Raw genomic sequence first — 19,968 nt, forward strand, 5'->3', positions numbered from 1 at the left:
GGTTAGGCCACACTGAGCACTGTGCACAGTTCTGGTCTCCATGTTACAAAAAGGATGTAGAGCCACTGGAGAAGGTGCAAAAAAGATTGACAAGGATGATACCAGAACTGAGAGGTTATAACTATCAGGATAAACTCAACAGGCTGGGGCTCTTTTCTCTAGAAAAGAGAAGGCTGAGGGGTGACCTGATAGAGATCTTTAAAATTATGAGGGAGTTTCATAGGGTCGACATAGATGTGTTTCCACTTGTGGGGGAGGCCAAAACTATGGGCCATGAATAGAAGATAGTCACTAATAAATCCAGTAAGGAATTCAGGAGGAACTTATTTACCCAGAGAGTGGTTAGAATGTGGAACTTGCTAACACATGGAGTAATTGAGGCAAATAGCATAGATGCTTTTAAGGGGAAGCTAGATAAGTACATGAGGGAGAAAGGAATAGAAGGATATACAGATAGGGACAGATGAAGAGAGGTGTGAGGAGGCTCGTGTGGAGCATAAACACCAGCACAGACCAGTTGAGCCGAATGGCCTGTTTCTGTGCTGTAAATTCTATGTAATTCTAAACGGTCCATAAATACGGAGAATAAAAGTGGGCCCAGCACTGACCCCTGGGGTAACCACTTCCAACCCTTCTCCAATCACTTCCACACCGCCTGAGGAAGGGGAAAGCCCCCGAAAGCTTGTGGGATTAAAAATAAAATCGTTGGACTATAACTTGGTGTTGTAAAATTGTTTACAATTCTCCAATCTCAGCAACTCCCATTAACCCGGACCCTCTGTTTCCGGTCCCCAGACAACTTTCTCCCCGCACTGTTCCATTTCCTTTTAAACGGCCCACCTGAACAGACTGGACATTACCCCGGGGATCCCCCAGTTACCTTCACACCGTTGCTCGCCATGTCCCTGATTTCACTTGACATCCTTCACAGTCTCATCGAATTGTCTTGGTGCCTCCCGGCCGTGTGAACATCCAAAGAGGTTTCCAGTCGGCCTCAAGTATTTTCCAACAGATTGATTCAAATCCGGTGCGGTTTTCCTCAAAACTCCTGGAAGTTCAGGCATGAGTTCTCCTGTGGAAGAAAGTCACATCGTGTTACGGGACGGAAGAATTAACGACCCTTCTGAAGTACTCGGTGTCGGCCGTGGCTCATTTGTAGCACTCTCTCACCTCTAGAATCATAAAGGTTGCGGGTTAAAGCTCCCCTCCAGAGACCTGAGCACAAAATCTCGGCTCACACTCCAGTGCAGTACTGAGGGAGTGCTGCACTGTCGGAGGGGCCGTCTTTTACACGAGCCGTTAAACCAGTCCGGCCCCTCAGGTGGATGTAAAAGATCCCACGACACTATTCGAAGAAGAGCAGGGGAGTTCTCTCCGGTGTCCTGGCCAATATTTAATCCTCAACCAACACCTATAAACAGATTATCTGGTCATTTATCACATTGCTGTTTGTGGGATCTTGCTGTGCACAAAATGGCTGCCCACATGACAACAGTGACCTCATTTCCAAAGCCCCCCATTGGCTGCGAGGCTTTGGGTCGTCCTGAGGATGTGACAGGCGCTGGAGAAATGCAAGTTCCCCCTCCCCGGGGCCGCCCTCCGCTCTAATCCCATTGCCCGTCTCTCGGTCCTGTCCCCGGGCTCGGGGACTCTCGGCCGGTCCAGGGCCCTTTAAGAGGGACGCGCCACACTGCGCATGTGCGCCGTTTATTTAAATCAAACCGCGCGATTCAAAGGAAAAGTGACGTCAGTTTCCGTCACAATAAAAACCGCTCGTTCTCAACCGAAAAAACGGAAAGTTTGTCTCGCGACACAACAGGAAGCGGTCGCTGATCCGGCGGGTGATGTGCGCATGTGTGAACATTCTCCCAGAGTGCAGCGCGGCCTGTCTCACAGATGGGGCCTTTTCTCCGCCGCTCTGCATTGTGGGAGATTCGGCCGCCATGACGGGCCCGGGTCACCGAGTTCATCCAATCACAGGTGAAGCTTCCCGGATTGGTGGAACCGACAGAGTGCAGGTGGTCTGTGGAGCGAGAGAATCTCTGAGAAGAGGGGCAGCCAATTGGGGAAATCACAGGAGGTGGTGACCGGTCATAAACCCAATCGGTGAATGACGGATTGAACCAAGGAAAGGAATGAAGAAACTCGACTGGGACCTGTGGGAACAGGCGGACTAATAAATTTAACCCGTGTCCAGTTCAGGTCACCACATTACAGGAAAGATGGGATTGCACCAGAGAGGGTCCAGAGGAGATTTACAAGGATGTTCCAGGACTGGAGAATTTTAGCTATGAGGAAGGATTGGATCGGCTGGAGTTGTTTTCATTGGAACAGAGGAGGCTGAGGGGGGATTTAATTGAAGTGTATAAAATTATTGGGGGCCACACGGACTGCGTCACTTCAAGAAGGCAGCTCATCACCCCCTTCCCAAGGACAATTAGAGATGGTTAATAAATTCTGGCCTTGCCAGCGACGCCCACATCCCATGAACAAATAAAAAAAGGATATTAAGGTCCTATTTCCCTTAGCAGAGAGGCCAATAACCAGGGGGCATATATTTCAAGTAATTGGTAGAAGGATTGGAGGGGATCTCTAGATAATTTTTTTCACCCAGAGGGTGGTGTGGGTATGGACCTTATTGGCTGAAAGGGTGGTCGAGGCAGAAACCCACGTCGCTTTTTAAAAAGTACTTCGATGTGCACTTGAAGTGCCGTCACCTACAAGGCTGCGGACCAAGACCAAGAGTGCGATCAGGCTGGATAGCTCTTTTTCAGCTGGCACAGACACAATGGGCCGAATAGCCTCCTTCTGTGCTGTAAATTTCTATGATTCTATAACTCCTAGTGTCAAATGTGACATGGCAAAAGATGCTTGTTCATGATTCAAAAAAAATCTTTACAGAGAGGAAAGAAACAATGTCGAGCTCTGCCTGAAAGTGTTGTTCAGACAGACTCCATGAATTATTTTAAATGGGAGTGGTATAGGGACCTTGGAACAGAGGAACATTGAATTGGATGAGGGGAGAGGAAAGTCACCTGTTTCTGTACTGCAAGATCCTAAGCTTCATTGAGAATTAATTCTTGAAGCATTTCTACATGGTATTTTTTGCAACATTGTAAAAATATCCCAAAGTAGTTCTCCTGGTGACCTGGCCACTTTGTAAAGTCTCCCTGAAATGTTTACATGTAAATCAGACAACAGTCAGAAGAGGGTAGGATGGACCGACACTCCACTTGAATGTATTGTCATCTATTGGGTTTAAAGTTTCCAAACACTATTTATCAATAGTGTGAGGAAGCTCAGAGTGAAAGTGAGGAGGGGCCGTCTGACTGCAGTTTCCACTGGAAGAAAAATCACCTTCAGTGTGTACAGTGAGCAGAAATGAATTGCTGTTGTTAAAAGTTCCCACTAACTTATTGTTATTCTACTTTAACAGAACGAGCCTGGATCTCCTGCTATGTTTAAACACTAAACTTCAGTGATGATAGCTCAAGTAAAATATTACTATGATTTGATTTAAATGGAGAAGTGGTTTCCACCTGCCAAAGAATGTTGTCTGAAGCGAGGGTGTTTGCTGCTAACAGCTCCCATCCTGTTTAATAGACCCCCTGAATGTCTGATTTACCAAAAAGGAAAACACAGCTCAGTAAAGTTAAACATTCTCTTATTAATCGGAAGACCATTTTATGAACAAATTTCAGTATTTCACAAGGCAAGGGTGTCCCAGACATGGATTGTACCCAATTCACTGTAAAGTTAGAAAAACACAGCCAGTTTAGCCACCAGGGGACAGAACCTAAAAATTAGAATCAGGACTTTCAGGAGTGAAGTGAAGAGACACTTCTACACGCAAAGAGTGGGAGAAGTTAGGAACACTCTTCCACAAATGGCAGTTGATGCAAGCTCAATTGTTAAATCTATTACCTCAGCTTAAAATTTTGTTAAGCAAAAAGGTAAGGGGTATGACTAAGGCAGGTATATGGAGTTATGTCACAGATCAACCATGATCTCATTGAATGGTGGACCAGGCTCGAGGGGCTAAATGGCCAACTCCTGTTCCGATGACCACCCTTCAAATACAGTGAATGATAAACAATGTAATTTGAAAATAGGACGAACTACTTACAAGACAATCCTGAGGGCCTGTCGTGAGGGGAAGCTGAGGATAAAGAAACTTCAATCTGTGCTCACAAGATGACAGTTGAAATTCAAATCCAACAGAGTTAAATCACAACCGCTGGGCTCCCCGACCCTCACACTCTCTGTGCCTGCACCCAATGGGCACAACATTGCCCCCTGTGTACATTAACCATTACACTGAACATTTGAAATCTACCTGGAGCCCCACCCCCACTAAACAATAATCTTTACACCAGGGGCAGAGATCTTCAATCTTGGAGGAGAGTTCCAAGTCCACTGACTTTCAATCCGATTGGTGTTTGGACAATTAGCTCCAAAGGGGAAAGTTTAACTGGAGTTTGGAGCCCGTGTGGGATTCGAGTGATCAATGGCCACGGGACACCAAGGGAATGATTGGGCCGTCAACCAGCTGGCACCAGTACACCAGGCCAGTCCCACTGTCCCTTCAGAGTTCATTGACCTGCACAATGAGGGCCTGGCAAGCCTTCACCCATTGCTGCAGCCATCCCTGGACTGGGTCTGGATACACTATTACCAGCCATTCTGCCACGACTTACATGGACCCATTAAAACCCATTTCACTAACAGGAGGAACTGTGGAGGAGTGCGGAGTGTTACTAACAGAATTGAGCACTCATTGCATGCTGATTGGAGCCAGATAATGAAAAATGAGCAACCAGCCATTAGAAGATACAAGTAGTCACTGCTTTATTGGTCATTTGATAACTAGTTGAACTGGGTTTGCTTGTGTTTCCTGTACAGGAACAAGGCAATCAAAGAAGCAGAGATCAGAGAGACAGCGGTCACAGTCAGGGCCAGGATCAGGACCACCTCAGACTCCACACCTAAAAAATAGAACAAGAAACCAAAGGTCAGAGTGAGTGAAGGAAATACTGAGGGGAAAATGGAAACCAGCAGTCAGCCAACTCACCACCCGGAGACCTCTCCTGCATCCTTTGCTCAACCTCATTAAGGGGCTCAATTGCCAGGTCTGTCACATCAGGATCCAGAATGACCAGGGGTCCAAGTGAGGCCTCACCCTCCCACTTCAATTCAGCATCACTCTCTGCAATATCAAACATTCCAGTTAGAGAGGGAAAAGGGTGACCTCCAACAATCAAGAGGATCAATGTCCTACCAGGTCCAGATATAAGATCCCTCCTTCCTCTGGAATCAAGTCGGAATTCCCTCGTGGCACTGCAGTTACCCAGATGACAACAGGCACACACGTCATTGTTGGATTCTTCCAATGGGGTCCAGCTAAACCAGAGAATCCGTTTATCAACCAGTTTGTCCATCACCCTTTAATACAACACATCCCTGAGCAAGAGAGGGAACTTACATATTCTGGAAAGTACAAGCTTTGTTCATGGAATCTCTCCAATCCACTGCAGCAACTTTCAGGTGACAGGTGATGAAAATCTGAGGGACACATTCAATACAAGTTGTTATTTAGTGACCTCCTCCCAACATGGGGAACCCAATGTTTGGCGTCCTCTTACCAAGGAACGGTCATCTCCAAAGAAGCAGAACGCATCCAGGTCAAACTGGAGTTTGTCCAGCTCACGTTCACCTCTTGGCAACACAAAGGTTGAAAAGGAGTCCTCAGCTTTGCTGTCCAGGAGGCAACTGAAGATAGATTAAAAAAGGGACAAAGTGAATTAAGTGAACCCATTGAGACATAACCAGCTGGAGAAAGCAGAGAGCTCCTTACCCATGGTAGTCAATGATGTTGTATCTTGGGGTGGAATCCTTGTCTGGGCTCAATGTCGCTGCACAGCTGTCAATGTAGAGCTTCAAGGGCATGTGGTTGGTCATTGAAACAGAGGCCTCAATGTGAATGAGGTCACCCAGGTAGTAGACAGTCGAGGTGCGCTCTGTCAGCCAGTCATCTGAAGTACAAGAGGACAAGGGTTGGAGACAGTGGGTGAAACTCCCAGTGGGAGACCACAGAAAAGCACTCCCCATCCACCCATCACATACCGTTCATAAGACGCAGTGAGAATGACAGAAGCCCTTCTCCAGACTTGGTCGAGCTGAATGGGATCCAGGTGGGCTTGATAGGGTCACTGCTCACATTGCCCTTCCTGGAAGGACAGGAGAGTAATTTCAGGACAACTTCAGAGAACTGCACCTGCTGTAGACCTTATTTGCCACAGAGTAAAGTTTCTTACCTGAAATAATGGCACTCAATGGGAATGATAGCTCCATTCGTTCTCACAATGACAGATCCATGAGCATTTGGGGTGTGGTTCAGGTGGGTGGTGTAGACCAGGAAATCTCCAGCCATCTGAAAGACATCAGGTTAAGGAATGAAGAGCTGGTCTCATTGAACAAAAGCTATTTCTGGTCATTTTCCTGCCCTGTTTAGCAGCAGTTTGAGGGGTTTCAGCTGTTCCTCAGTGACACATGATTGAAGCAGCTCCACCATTGGTTGAAGTTGCCTCGAGCAGCCTCTGTTACTCTGCTCAGTCCACTTTCTATCATAGGGGACTTCAGGCCTGCAGTCAGAAACCCCTGAAATGATTGGCACTGCCAGATTTGATGAGCATTCTTTCCCATATAGATTAGAGCTTTCACCTTAAGGGGCTTCAAGTTAACCCTGATATGGAGCACAAAACACAACATCACTTTTATACCTCATCTGTGTCCGTGTAATCAAGGGGATTGGCAGGAGTAATAACCAAAAGTGGAGTTCCCCTTTAATACATTGTATCCCAATTATTATTCCACTTGTTTCATTTTTCAAGAGAAGTCTCAACAGGAACTTCCACATTGAACATTCATTGACCACAAGTTGAGGCAACAGGCCTGAATATCCACGAGAAGGCAAGGAAAAGATAAATCAATTGAGGCACAAATGAACAGACTGGTTTGGAGGAATGTCGGTAAAGGTTCAAGGTCAATAGAATTGAATCTCAGAGTTAGAGAGTAGTAATGACCCATTTAAGAAAGATGCAGTCCCTCAGTGACAAGTTGAAGTTCTTTTTAAATATAAAGCTAAGATTAACAGGTCAATATAAAGTGGTTGTTTCACACAGGGTGATATTTAACAGTGGGCAAGAATTTATACACAGATTTCATTCAGGGATCTCCTCAGTGGCTGGAGTTTCAGCCGACGTTAATGAATTCAGAGTGGGCAGTAAACTACACAGTGAAATTGGAGCAAGAATTGAGGAATCACATTACCTGCAATCCGCTGCCACATTCATGGAGCCCATAGTCAAAGAGGACAGTGTGGTTCTGAGAGTGGATCCCAGTTGGCCGACAACCTGCTGTCCCTAGGGTCAGGTCAGTAGCTTTAATCAGGTGCCTGGTTCCAAATAAATCCATGTCTACCCTCACCAGCAGGTTCTGCTCTCCACACTGCACCATCACAGTCTGCAGTGGGGACAGACTTCTCCCCTCAGACACACTGAAACGGGAACCAAAGGGAGGCACAGGGAGAGGGACTCTCTGGGGCACAGGGGTGGGTTTTACTCTTCTCCATGGAAATCTCTGCCCTCTAAACTGTTCCCAAATATCAGAGCAACAAACCACTCCAACTAACACCAGCACCGAGAACAAAGCTCTCACTACAAAATCCCCCATGATACCAAACAACTCAACTATTCCTTTATCCACCAACCGGCACCTTTTATACACTGCAGTCACCTGACTCCAATTCAATGAGTCGCTGTTGTGATACGATTGGATGTCTTTCAGAAAAAAACTCAATATCTTTCTGATCCTCCTTTCATTCAATCACTTCCATTGTCCTATTTCATAAGTTTCTTTCGAAAAATAAGCAAAAAAGAAAAGAAAAAAGACGGAGGGAGAGAGCGGTGCAACTGAGTACAGCGATACAGAGAGACACCAGCAGAGGGAGGTAGAGAGCGGTGTAACTGAGTACGGAGATACAGAGAGACACCAGCAGAGGGAGGTAGAGAGCGGTGTAACTGAGTACAGAGATACAGAGAGACACCAGCAGAGGGAGGTAGAGAGCGGTGTAACTGAGTACAGAGATACAGAGAGACACCAGCAGAGGGAGGTAGGGAGCGGTGTAACTGGGTACAGAGATGCAGAGAGACACCAGCAGAGGGAGGTAGAGAGCGATGTAACTGTGTACAGAGATACAGAGAGACACCAGCAGAGGGAGGTAGAGAGCGGTGTAACTGGGTACAGAGATGCAGAGAGACACCAGCAGAGGGAGGTAGAGAGCGGTGTAACTGAGTACAGAGATACAGAGAGACACCAGCAGAGTGTCCAGGAAACCAACCTTTTATCTGAAATCTGAGGCGAGATCTAAACTGCACAGTGTAGAGGATTGTAAACAATTTTACAACACCAAGTTATAGTCCAGCAATTTTATTTTAAATTCACAAGCTTTCGGAGATTTTCTCCTTCCTCACAGCATTACTGTGTATCTAACGCGTGTTGTACCTGCCGTGTGAGTGTTTGATTTGACAGTGTAGAGGGAGCGACATCTGCATATATCCCGTGCTGTACCTTCCCTGGGAGTGTTTGATGTCACAGTGTGGAGGGAGCTTTGCTCCCGATCTGACCTGTAACTGCCCTTCTGCAACTGGAAAGTTTCTCCTTCTTTACTCTTTGAAAAACCCTTCACAATTTTGAAAACCTCTATCAAATCTCCCCTTTATGTTCTCTGCTCGAAGGAGAACAGCCCCAGTTTCTCCAGTCTCTCCACAGAACTGAAGTCCCTCATTCCTGGCACCATTCTAGTAAATCTCCTCTGCATCTTCTCTAAGGCCTTGACATCCTTCCTAATGTTTGGTGCCCAGAATTGAACACAATACTCCAGCTGAGGCCTAACCAGTGTTTTATCAAGATTTTGTATCAATTCCTTAATTGCCTCAATTAATAAAGCCAAGGGCCCCACTTGATTTTTTTAACAGCCTTCTAAATTTGTCCTGCCACCTTCAAAGATTTGTGTAACTACACCCCCAGGTCTCTCTATTCGTCCACTCCATTTAAAATTGTTCCATTTAGTTTACATTACATCTCCTCATTCTTCCTACCAAAATGTATCGCTTCACAATTCTCTGTATTAAATTTCATCTGCCATGTTTCTACCCATTTCACCAGTCTGTCCATGTCCTCCTGAAGTCTGTTACTATCCTCAACATTGTTTATTACATTTCTGAGTTTCCTGTCATCTGCAAACTTTGAAATTATACCCTGTACACCCAAGTCCCGGTCATTAATATATATCAAAACGAGCAGTGGTCCTAATACCGAGCCCTGGGGGACACCACTGTATACTTGCCTCCAGTCTGAAAAACAACCGTTCACCACTACTCTCTGTTTACTGCTCCTTAGCCAATTTTGTATCCACGCTGCCATTGTCCCTTTAATCCCATGGACTTCAATTTTGCTGACAAGTCTATTATGTGATACTTTATCCTCCCTTAATCTCTCCCTGCATAGAAACTCCCCGACCCATATTCATGGCCACCCCCTCGACCTTGCCATCTCACGTGGCCTCTCTACTCCCATCGTCTCAATCATGGATAAGGCCATCTCCGATCACTTCCTTGTAACCCTCTCCACCCATATGGAATCATAGAATCATAGCAAGGTTACAGCACGGAAGGAGGCCATTCGGCCCATCGAGTGATTACCGGCTCTATGGAAGATCAATCCATGCAGTCCCACTCCGCCAATGCACATCACAGAATGAACTCAGGAATCCCACCCCACTTTCTATGGGTCGGGGAGTTTCTATGCAGGGAGAGATTACGGGAGGATAAAGTGTCACATAATAGACTTGTTAACAAAACAGGCTGCGGTTATGGTGCAGACTGGGATCCAGGGCTGAGGCTGTGGTCATCAGTTAGTCTGGGAGTGGCACAATCTGGTTCATGACTCGCCGGGTGTGAGAGTAACACCAGGGAGTCAGGCTGGCGTTTAGAATGGTGTGGGTTCCAGCTCCCAGTGTTTCCAGAATGTTCTGTGTGTGTTTCACTGAGACTCGGGCTTTACAGTAAATATTAAAAGGATTGTAGACAAATACTTGGCCATGAGCTGCTGAGTGACCTGTCGGGAGATTGTTGCTTGCTTCCCTTCAGCTTGTGGGACTGTGTTTTTGGTGCACTGTCCCTTTAAGAGCTGTGGTCTGCCTCATTTCTCAGTGTGATTGTGGGACTGACACAGAAGCGAGGGAGGAAGCAGCAGCCATAGCTCGGACTGCAGGCAAATTGGGAGGCTGGGATTAAAAGGCTGTTATTCCTACACCGGGAGTTGAACCCACGCCACCTGCAGGAAAACCAGGAATCCTAACCACCAGACCACATGGGAATGGAAGGAGGAATCAACAGGAAGGGCACTGAGACAACACCCAGAAGGTTAAGGCGCGATTTAATGTAGGTGTTCACAATTATGAAAGGTTTTGACAGACGAAATAAGGAGAAACTGTTTCCAGTGATGGGAGGGTTAATAACCAGAGGACACAGATTAAAAATAAATGGGAAAAAAAGCCACGGGCGGGAGGAATGAGGAGAGATTTTTTTACGCAGCGAGTTTTTATGATCGGGAATGCACTGCCTGAAAGGGAGGTGGAAGCAGGTTCAATAGTAACTTTCGAAAGGGAATTGGATAAATACTTGACCGGAAAAAAATCACAGGGCTGTGGGGAAAGAGCCGGGGAGTGGGACTAACCCACTTCCTTCTGTGTTCATCCCTGGAAAAAACTCTCCCCCCAAGTCACTTACAACGGCACTTTCAAATTCCCAACTGTCTATTCTTTGGCCATTCATCGCCAGATCTGGCTGGACCACATAAAGCACTATCGGGTCCTGTCTCCTCTGACAAAACTGCTCACTATTCCAGGATCATCCTGGAATGTAAAGATAACCCCCGGATTCTCTTCACTACAAACCATCTTCTTAAGCCCCTCTGCCATCCCCTGTCCACCCTCACCTCCAACAACAAGTGCGAGGAGCTCATGGACTTCTTTGTCACTAAGATTGAGACCATCCATTCAACTGCCTCTGCCGTTCCCTTCCCTTCCCCTAGCCCACCAAGTTTCTCTCCTATCTCCCCTCATGCCCTCTCTGAGCTCATCTTGACCATGAGACCCACCTCCTGCTCCCTCGACCCTATTCCCTCCAAACTTCTGAATACACAACCTCCTTTCCTGGCCCCATGTTTGCTGACATTGTTAACGGTCCCCTCTCCTCAGGTACTGCCCCCTCCTCATCAAATCTGCCGTCATCACCCTCCTTCTCAAAAGACACACCCTTGACCCTCTGTCCTTTCAAAAGACCGCCCCATCTCCCACCTCCCTTTCCTCTCCAAAGTCCTTCAATGCCTCCTAAATCCGTGTCCATCTTTCCCACAACACCATGTTTGAATCCCTCCAATCAGGCTTCCACTCCTGCCACAGTACTGAAACGACCCTTGTCAAATTCACAAATTACATCCTCTGTGACTGTGTCGAGGGAGATTTCATCTTGATCGAACCCTTGATCGAACCAGATTCACTGAAATGTGAAGCATCTGTGGTGAATGTACGTTAAAAACCTGCACCACTTCCTCGTTAGTATAGTGGTGAGTATCCCCGCCTGTCACGCGGGAGACCCGGGTTCAATTCCCCGACGAGGAGGTTATTGCTGCTTTCGAAGCTTCACTTTCATTTATCTGCAATATTGGATGTTGAAAATACAACGAAAAACTGACTCGGCCTTTCCCACTTCTCCAATTTGATTTCACAGCGATTTTAAAAATCTGCTCTCTGCCTCACGCTTCAGCTCGATGTGAGAACCACAATGATGGGCAAGAAAAAAACGCAGAATCGCGCTGTCACCAGCCCGAAACAGATCATCCTGGAATGCAAAGATATCCCCGGTATCTCTTCTCGAGACAAAACGACTTCTTGGACCCCCCTGCCTCCTCCACCCTCACCACAAAAATTGCGAGGAGCTCATGGACTATTCTGTCACTAAGATTGAGACCATCTGTTCAGCTTCCGCTCCAGTGGAAAACTCTCCAGTTTATGGAGTCATACCGAGCACAAAAGTACCCGCGACATCGACCACCGAGAAGGAAAAGGGCAGCAGGTGCACGGGAACAACACCACCTGCACATCCCTTTCAATTCACACACCATCCTGACTTGGAAGTTCATCGTCGCTGCGTCAAAATCCTGGAACACCACATCTGACAGCACTGTGGGTGAACCTTCACCACACAGACTGCAGCGGTTGATGAAGGAGGCTCACCACCACCTTCTCAAGGGCAATTAGGGATGAGCAATACCTGCTGGCCTTGCCAGCAATGCCCACATCCCATGAAAGAATTTTTAAAATCGTCCAAATTACCTATGGTCTGTCTCTCCGTATGTCTAAGTTACTGTATGTTCATATGTATGTGTGTGTTTCTTTGTGTAGGTGTGTCTTTCTGTGTGTGTATGTATCTGTCTGTCGATGCATGCGTGTGTCTGTGTGTGTCTCACATTTTCCATGTTTTCCTGAATGCATCTGTTTCTCCTTCTTTCTCTCCCACTATCTCCCGCGCTCCCCACATAATTTTACTCTGGACATAATCGAACAAAGAGAAGATCTTCCGAGTCTGCTTTCTCATCTGCGCCTGTTCCGAGACCTGTCTCTCTCTGCATCTCCGTCTTTCAACAGTGGCCCATGGAAAATTAAACAAACTGTCAACAAATAGTAGTTCAAAAAGAGTCAGTAAAACATGAAGCATCTGTGGTGAATGTACGGTCATAACCAGCATCAATTCCTCGTTAGTATAGTGGTGAGTATCCCCGCCTGTCACGCGGGCGACCGGGGTTCAATTCCCCAACGAGGAGGTTATTGCTGCTTTCGAAGCTTCACTTTAATTTATGTTGGATGTTGAAAATACAAAGAAAAACTGACTCGGCCTTTCCCACTTCCACAATTTGATTCCACAGTGATTTTAAAATCTGCTCTCTGCCTCACGCTTCAGCTCGATGTCAGAACCACAATGATCGACAAAAAATAAAATGCAGAATCGCACTGTGGACAGACCGGGTCTGAGTCACCAGCCCGAGACAGGGAGAGACCAATCGACAGAGAGAGAGAGAGAGAGACATTCAGAAAGAAAAAAGACGGAGATACAGAGAGAGACAGGTCTCGGAACAGGCGCAGATGAGAAAACCGACTCGGAAGATCTCACATACAGCAATGAAAAGGATGCATGTTTCAGTGAATCTATTTTAACGACTTCTTTGATGACAGTTTGTTTAACGTTCCACGCACCACTGTTGAAAGAAGACTTATGTTCTATCTCTTTGTTAGTCAAGGTCCAGAGAAAAATTATGTGGGGAACAGGGAAAAAGTGACAGAAAGAAAGAAAGAGAGAGACACTCAGAAACGGGTAGAAAAAGTGAGACACACGCAGACATATTCACACATACACAAACACACACATCCATAGCTACATACACACTCACACACAGACACACCGCATGTACACACAAACATACACCCTCCAATAACCTGAAAGTAACACAGGACGACTTGCCAAACAGCAGAAGCAGCATGCTGCAGACAGAGCTAAGCGATCCCACAACCAACGGATCTTCTGCAGTCCTGCCACACCCAGTTGTGAATGGTGGTGGTCAATTAAACAACTAACGGGAGGAGGCTCTGTGAACATCCCCATCCTCAATGATGGTAAAGCCCAGCACGTGAGTGCAAAAGACAAGGCTGAGCTGTGAGCAACCATCTTCAGCCAGAAGTGCCGAGTGGATGATCCATCTCGGCCTCCTCCCGATATCCCCACCATCACAGAAGCAATCTTAGATCGAGGTGAAGAGTGACGCGGAGAGCAGATTTTAAAACCGCTGGACTATCAGTTCATTTAAATTGAGGAAAGTGGGAATCTCCGAGTCAGTTTCACACTGCATTTTCCACATCCAATGTTGCAGATAAAAACTTTGACAGGCGGCGAAAATTTAACGTCCTCGTAGGGGAATTGGACCCCGGTCTCCGGCGTGACAGGGGGGGATACTCACCACTAGACTAACGATGAATTACTGCATTGATTCTACACTCACCCCAGATGGTGTTAAAAATGCTTCATGTGTCAGTGAATTTCTTCAACGATTTATTTGATGACAGTTTGTTTAATTTTCCACGGGCCACTGTTGAAAGAACCTTTTACATTTCCTTCTCTTTGTTAGACAACGAACAACTGACTCTGTCTTTCTTTCGTTCTTTCTCTCTATTATCGTGGTGAGCATTTATAAGACGCCAACTTTTAATTTTATGTCTTCGCCGAGCTTCTTCCTAAAAAAAACTACAGAGAAAAATAAACAGCTGATTGTCGCTTTCAGAATATTATTGAACAGAGACTGTTTGGGGACTGGATGCAGAGCGATTGTGATTTTAACTGACTCGTGGTTAAGGTGACAGATTAAAATTTCATTCATTTCCCTCGCACAGGTTCGAATCTGAGAGACTTCAGATCCCGTCATTTATCAACGTGTTCATCTCTGCGTTTCAAAATTCAACAGGTTTCTTGTGGAATTAATAATTCTGAAGTGAATTAAAATTCCACAGCATTGAACACCTCGAGTTTTATGCTCATTGATCTGTGAGATTTCTCGAAATCTCCGACAGAAATAGAACAAAAATCAGCCAAATTATCCATGTTCTGTCTCTCCATATTTCTGAGTCACTCCATGTGTATGCGTGTCTGTGTCCATCTGTCTGTGTATGTGCCTCATATTTTCTATGTTTTCTTGAGTCGGTCTTTCTCTGTCTCACTCTCTCCCGCACTCCCCACATCATGATCCAACATGAGACGGAAAAGTGGTCGATAATTCTTCTTTCAACAGTGGTCCGTGGAAAGTTAAACAAACTGTCATCAAAAGAATAGTTCAAACAGATTTACTGAAACGTGAAGCATCTGTGGTGAACGTACATGCCCTTCCGGCACCAGTTTCTCGTTAGTATCATGGTGAGTATCAGTGTCTATCACCCTGGAGACTGGGGTCAATTCCCCGACGGGAAGGTCTGCCTTTAGAAGCTTCACTTTCATTTATCAGCAATATTGGATGAAGAAAATACGGTGAAAAACTGACTCGGACTTTTTCACTTTCTCCGATTTAATTTCACTGATCTCCGAGCAGATTTTAAAATCCTCACCTCGATGTCAGAACCACAATAATGAGGAAGAAATAAAACGCAGAATCGCGCTGTGAACAGACCCGGGCGAATTCACCAGCCCGAAACAGAGAGAGACAGAAAACTGCTCATTATTCCAGGATTATCCAGGAATCCAAAGATACCCCCGGTGTCTCTTCTCGACCACAAACCGACTTCTTGCACCCCCTGCCTCCTCCACCCTCACCACAAAAATTGCGAGGAGCTCCTGGACTATTTTGTCACAAAGATTGAGACCATCCGTTCAGCTGCCGCTCCAGTGGAAAACTCTCCAGTGGCTGGAGTCAGACGGAGCACAAAAGAAGATGGTAGTGGTTGTTGGAGGCCAATCATCTCAGCCCCAGGACATTGCTGCAGGAGTTCCTCAGGGCAGTGTCCTAGGCCCAACCATCTTCAGCTGCTTCATCAATGACCTTTCCCCCATCATAAGGTCAGAAATGGGGATGTTTGCTGATGATTGCGCAGTGTTCAGTTCCATTCGCAAACCCACAGATAAGAAGCAGTCCGTGCCCACATGCAGCAAGACCTGGACAATATCCAGGCTTGGGCTCATAAGTAGCAAGTAACATTCATGCCAGACAATTGCCAGGCAATGACAATCTCCAACAAGAGAGAGTCTGACCACCTCCCCTTGACATTCAACGGCACTACCATCGCCGAATCCCCCACCATCAACATCCTGGGTGTCACCATTGACCAGAAACTTAACTGGACCAGCCATATAAATACTGTGGCTACACGATTAGGCCAGAAGCTGGGTATTCTGTGGTGAGTGACCCACCTCCGGACTCCCCAAAGCCTTTCCACCATCGACAAGGCACAAGTCAGGAGTGTGATGAAATACTCTCCACTTGCCTGGATGAGTGCAGCTCCAACAACACTCAAGAAGCTCGACACCATCCAGGACAAAGTCGCCCACTTGATTGGCACCCCATCCACCACCCAAAACATTCACTCCCTCCACCACCGGCGCACTGTGGCTGCAGTGTGTACCATCCACAGGATGCACTGCAGCAACTCGCCAAGGCTTCTTCGACAGCACCTCCCAAACCCACGACCTCTAACATATAGAAGGACAAGGGCAGCAGGCACATGGAATAACACCACCTGCACGTTCCCCTCCAAGTCACACACCATCCCAACTTGGAAATATATCACCGTTCCTTCATCGTCGCTGGGTCAAAATCCTGAAACTCCCTACCTAACAGCACTGTGGGAGAACCTTCACCACATGGACTGCAACGGTTCAAGAAGGCGGCTCACCACCACCTTCTCAAGGGCAATTCGGGATGGGCAATAAATGGTGGCCTCGCCAGCGACGCCCACATCCCATGAACGATTAAAAAAAGGCAATAATGGCGCGGCTGGGATACAAAACCATGCTGGCAAAGCTCAATGGATTAGCAGTCCATCACCTCAACCACTCAGCCACCTGGTCGCAAGAACAGTGCAAAGAAAGCCCTTTTATTTGATTCTTTCAAGGCAAAAATCTTGGACTCAAAGGTCAGAGTCGGAAAGCCGCTTTTCAATCACCAGTTCCGAGATTCTGGACGACACCCTTGTGAAATGGTAGCGTGGCCGAGCGGTCTAAGGCGCTGGATTTAGGCTCCAGTCTCTGCGGGGGCGTGGGTTCGAATCCCACCGCTGCCATAATTTGAGCTGTTAATTATTTTACCCTCATCACCAAAATCTTTCTTTTCTCAGCAGTGTCATGCGTGCCATTAATGTTGTTGGGGCACAACTGCCACACCTCATGTGCTGCGTCGTGATCGTTTTGTGGTTGACACTCTGCGTTGTGGTCGCAGTAACATCGGTGCGAATCCGAGTCTCCACAGAGTTTCATTTACCGATTTTTTCCTTTCCCACATGTGCTGAGAGGATGCAGCAAGAAATCAATCTTTAGAACATGAAAGGAAAATGTTTTGGTGAAACCTTTCAATTCCGTCAAATCCCACCTCTCTCACATGCCTGTACTTGATGTTCCACAGTTCAAACCCGCCTCTTCTCCCAGCTTTTTCTTCCTTCCACAGTCAAGAGGCCGCCTTTCCTTTCCTCCTTCCATTTCATGGACACTTTCCTGCTCCATTGCCGACTCTAACATTCACTTTCACGATCTCACTCCTTTAAGTTTGTTCTGCTCCGACCGCTGTTTCTATTGGGCACATGTCCCATTCACACCAATGTTCATTTGTGCCTTGAAATCAGTCGATACATTTCGATCTGCGTGACAGCTCGACAGACAAACACGACGAAAGCAGGGCTGGTCTCTGGAAAGACAGCCGCCCGATTGTTCACGAAATTTACTTGGGGAATCTTGTGATCCAGGGGATGGTAACTGAAGAACTGGTTTTTGTTTTGATGCTTGTTGGCTCTTTTCTCTCAGCAGTTGAGTTGCGTGAGTGACGGGCAGCGCGACAGAGCTGCGAATGGCGGTTGAAAGGTTCACATTTGGCAAGTTGGGGCGGTGCAGTAAGATCGGAAGTGTTCCGCCTTGATCTTAATAGTTCTGTTGAAACATGCGATTGAATCGAGTAGAGGATAAATGTAAAGAGCGCCTGTGGGGAAAAAGGAGCGATTACAGGCCATGAGCGGAAGGTCTTTCAAATTCTCGTGGCGCAGGACGCTGTGTGCGGAAACGGCAGATTTTAAAGCGCGTGTGTTGGAAAGTAAAGTGCGATCTTGTGTGTGAGAAGAGCACAAGAAAGTTGTGCTTGAAGCTGCGCCCTTGAGGCAAGTTGCAGGTTGTCAGGAAAACTGCGATAGTGAAAGCTCAAAAATAAACCCAGAAACTGCTGGCAACACTCAGCAGGTCAGGTAGTATCTGTGGGGAGATACTCAAGTATTTATCCAATTCTCCTTTTAAAGTTACGATTGAATCGAGCTCCACCATCCTTTAAGGCAGTGCGTTCCAGATCATAAAAATTCGCTGTGTAAAAAAAAACTCCTTATTTCCCTTCTGGTTCTTTTGCCAATTATCTTAAATCTGCGTCCGTTGGTTGCCGACCCTCCCGCCAGTGGGTGAAGTTTCTCCTTATTTACTCGATCAAAACCCCTCTTAATTTTGAACACGTGGATTACTTCTACCCTTAACCTTCATTGCTCGAAGCAGAACAATCCCAGGTTCTCGAGTCTCTCCACACAACTAAACCCCATCCCTGGTATAATTCTGGGAAATCTCCTCTCCATCCTCTCCAAGACCTTGACCTCCTTAATAAATTATAGTGCCCAGAATTGGACACAATACTTCAGATGAGGCCTGAACAATGATTTATAAACGTTTAACATAACTTCCTTGCTTTTGTGCTCGATTTCTCTATTATTAAGCCAAGGAACCGGATGCTGTTTTAACGGCTTCACCAACTTGTGCTGCCACAGTCAAAGATGTTGATGAAAACTGTCGAAACTTAACACTATACAAATGCATTAACACCCAAACAAGTAGTACAAGGAGAAACTTTATTGAACCCCAACTTGTATACAAGTGGAAGTGCACCTCAAACAATGGTTGAGGGTGCAACTTCGCGGAGTCAATGAAACAGCTCATGTTTATACAATTCATTATGCAACGCCCACCTGTTACAGAATATGGGCGTACACGTACATTCTTTATTGGCTCAGGTAGTTGGTCAATCAAGTGGTGAGCCAGCCCCCGAACATTCACAGCCATCACGTCGGCCTGAGCAGATGTCAGCTATTTTCTTTCTCTCTGCATTCCTGTTCCTTGTTATCAGTAAGGCTGGAGCCAGTCTCAAGGCATCATGGCCATTCATCAACTCTATTATTATTCTATTCTGTCCTTATCTTAAGGAAGGCCAGGCTGTGCTAGGCTTAATTATCAACATACCATGGCTCAAACGCAATCACACAATTGTGCTTACTTTGTGTTTGTGGCTAATCCTATCATGTGAGTTAATAAAGAGTTAATATGGTCAAGTATCCCGTCATGCACTTCCACAAAATCACCAGTAACACATTGGGTGAGAAAGAATAACACAGCACAGGCCGGGATAGCGGAGAGAGACAGAGACACGTGTTGTGATCTGTAACTTTTTATAAACACTTCAGTTTATTTCACTCCGTGTGCAACACCGTGCGATCTCCCCTGGTGTGTCAGGTTTCAGTGTTTATACAGAGTGTAATGTATTGAATTGTCTCTTGGATCACACGGGGTGGTAGACGGGGGTCTGTGTGCGGAGGGTTCGGGGGGTGAGCTCTGATTCCCGCCCTCTTCTGGATTGAAAGGAGAAAAGAATGAATGAGAGAGAGAAGCGATGTGGGAGAAGGGATGATGGAAGAATTTGTCTGTGAATTAATTAAAGTGGCCAAAAATAAGATAATATTAAGATATCATCAGCAGAACATTAATACAAGCTGTAAAACAAAAGCAAAATACTGCAGATGCTGGAAATCTGAAATAAAAACAGAAAATGCTGGAAATACTCAGCAGGTCAGGCAGCATCTGTGGAGAGAGTTCTGATGAAATGTCATCGGCCTGAAAGGTTGTTTCTCTCTCCACTGATGCTGCCTGACCTGCTGAGTGTTTCCCGCATTTTCTGTTTTTATTATTAATATAACCTGAGCTCTCTCAAGCGTTTGTTGGTCGATTCACTGATAAAGCTGGGAATTGAGGGGAAGCTGGTTCATGGCGAACCCCAGCTCTGAATCCCCCCGGCAGAGAGTTC

The 19,968-nt window shown here is 46.3% G+C and overlaps 1 protein-coding gene and 1 non-coding gene across 2 annotated transcripts in view; one reads left to right on the forward strand and one right to left on the reverse strand.

Moving 5' to 3' along the window:
* Positions 1-4,823: 4,823 nt before the first annotated feature.
* LOC137302245 (zona pellucida sperm-binding protein 3-like) overlaps positions 4,824-19,968 on the reverse strand; it is a 223,962-nt gene continuing 208,817 nt past the window's right edge. Inside the window, exons 6-9 of the mRNA XM_067971897.1 lie at positions 5,483-5,562; positions 5,279-5,400; positions 5,072-5,206; positions 4,824-4,985 (exon numbers count right to left, since the gene is read on the reverse strand). Coding sequence (XP_067827998.1) covers positions 4,867-4,985; positions 5,072-5,206; positions 5,279-5,400; positions 5,483-5,562 — 456 coding nt within the window. The 3' untranslated portion in view covers positions 4,824-4,866. The remainder of the gene's footprint in view (positions 4,986-5,071; positions 5,207-5,278; positions 5,401-5,482; positions 5,563-19,968) is intronic.
* Positions 16,855-16,936, forward strand: trnal-uag (transfer RNA leucine (anticodon UAG)). The gene has a single exon. It is a non-coding gene; the product is annotated as a tRNA-Leu (tRNA).

The sequence above is a fragment of the Heptranchias perlo genome, chromosome 35 (assembly GCF_035084215.1).
Source record: "Heptranchias perlo isolate sHepPer1 chromosome 35, sHepPer1.hap1, whole genome shotgun sequence".
NCBI lineage: Eukaryota > Metazoa > Chordata > Chondrichthyes > Hexanchiformes > Hexanchidae > Heptranchias > Heptranchias perlo.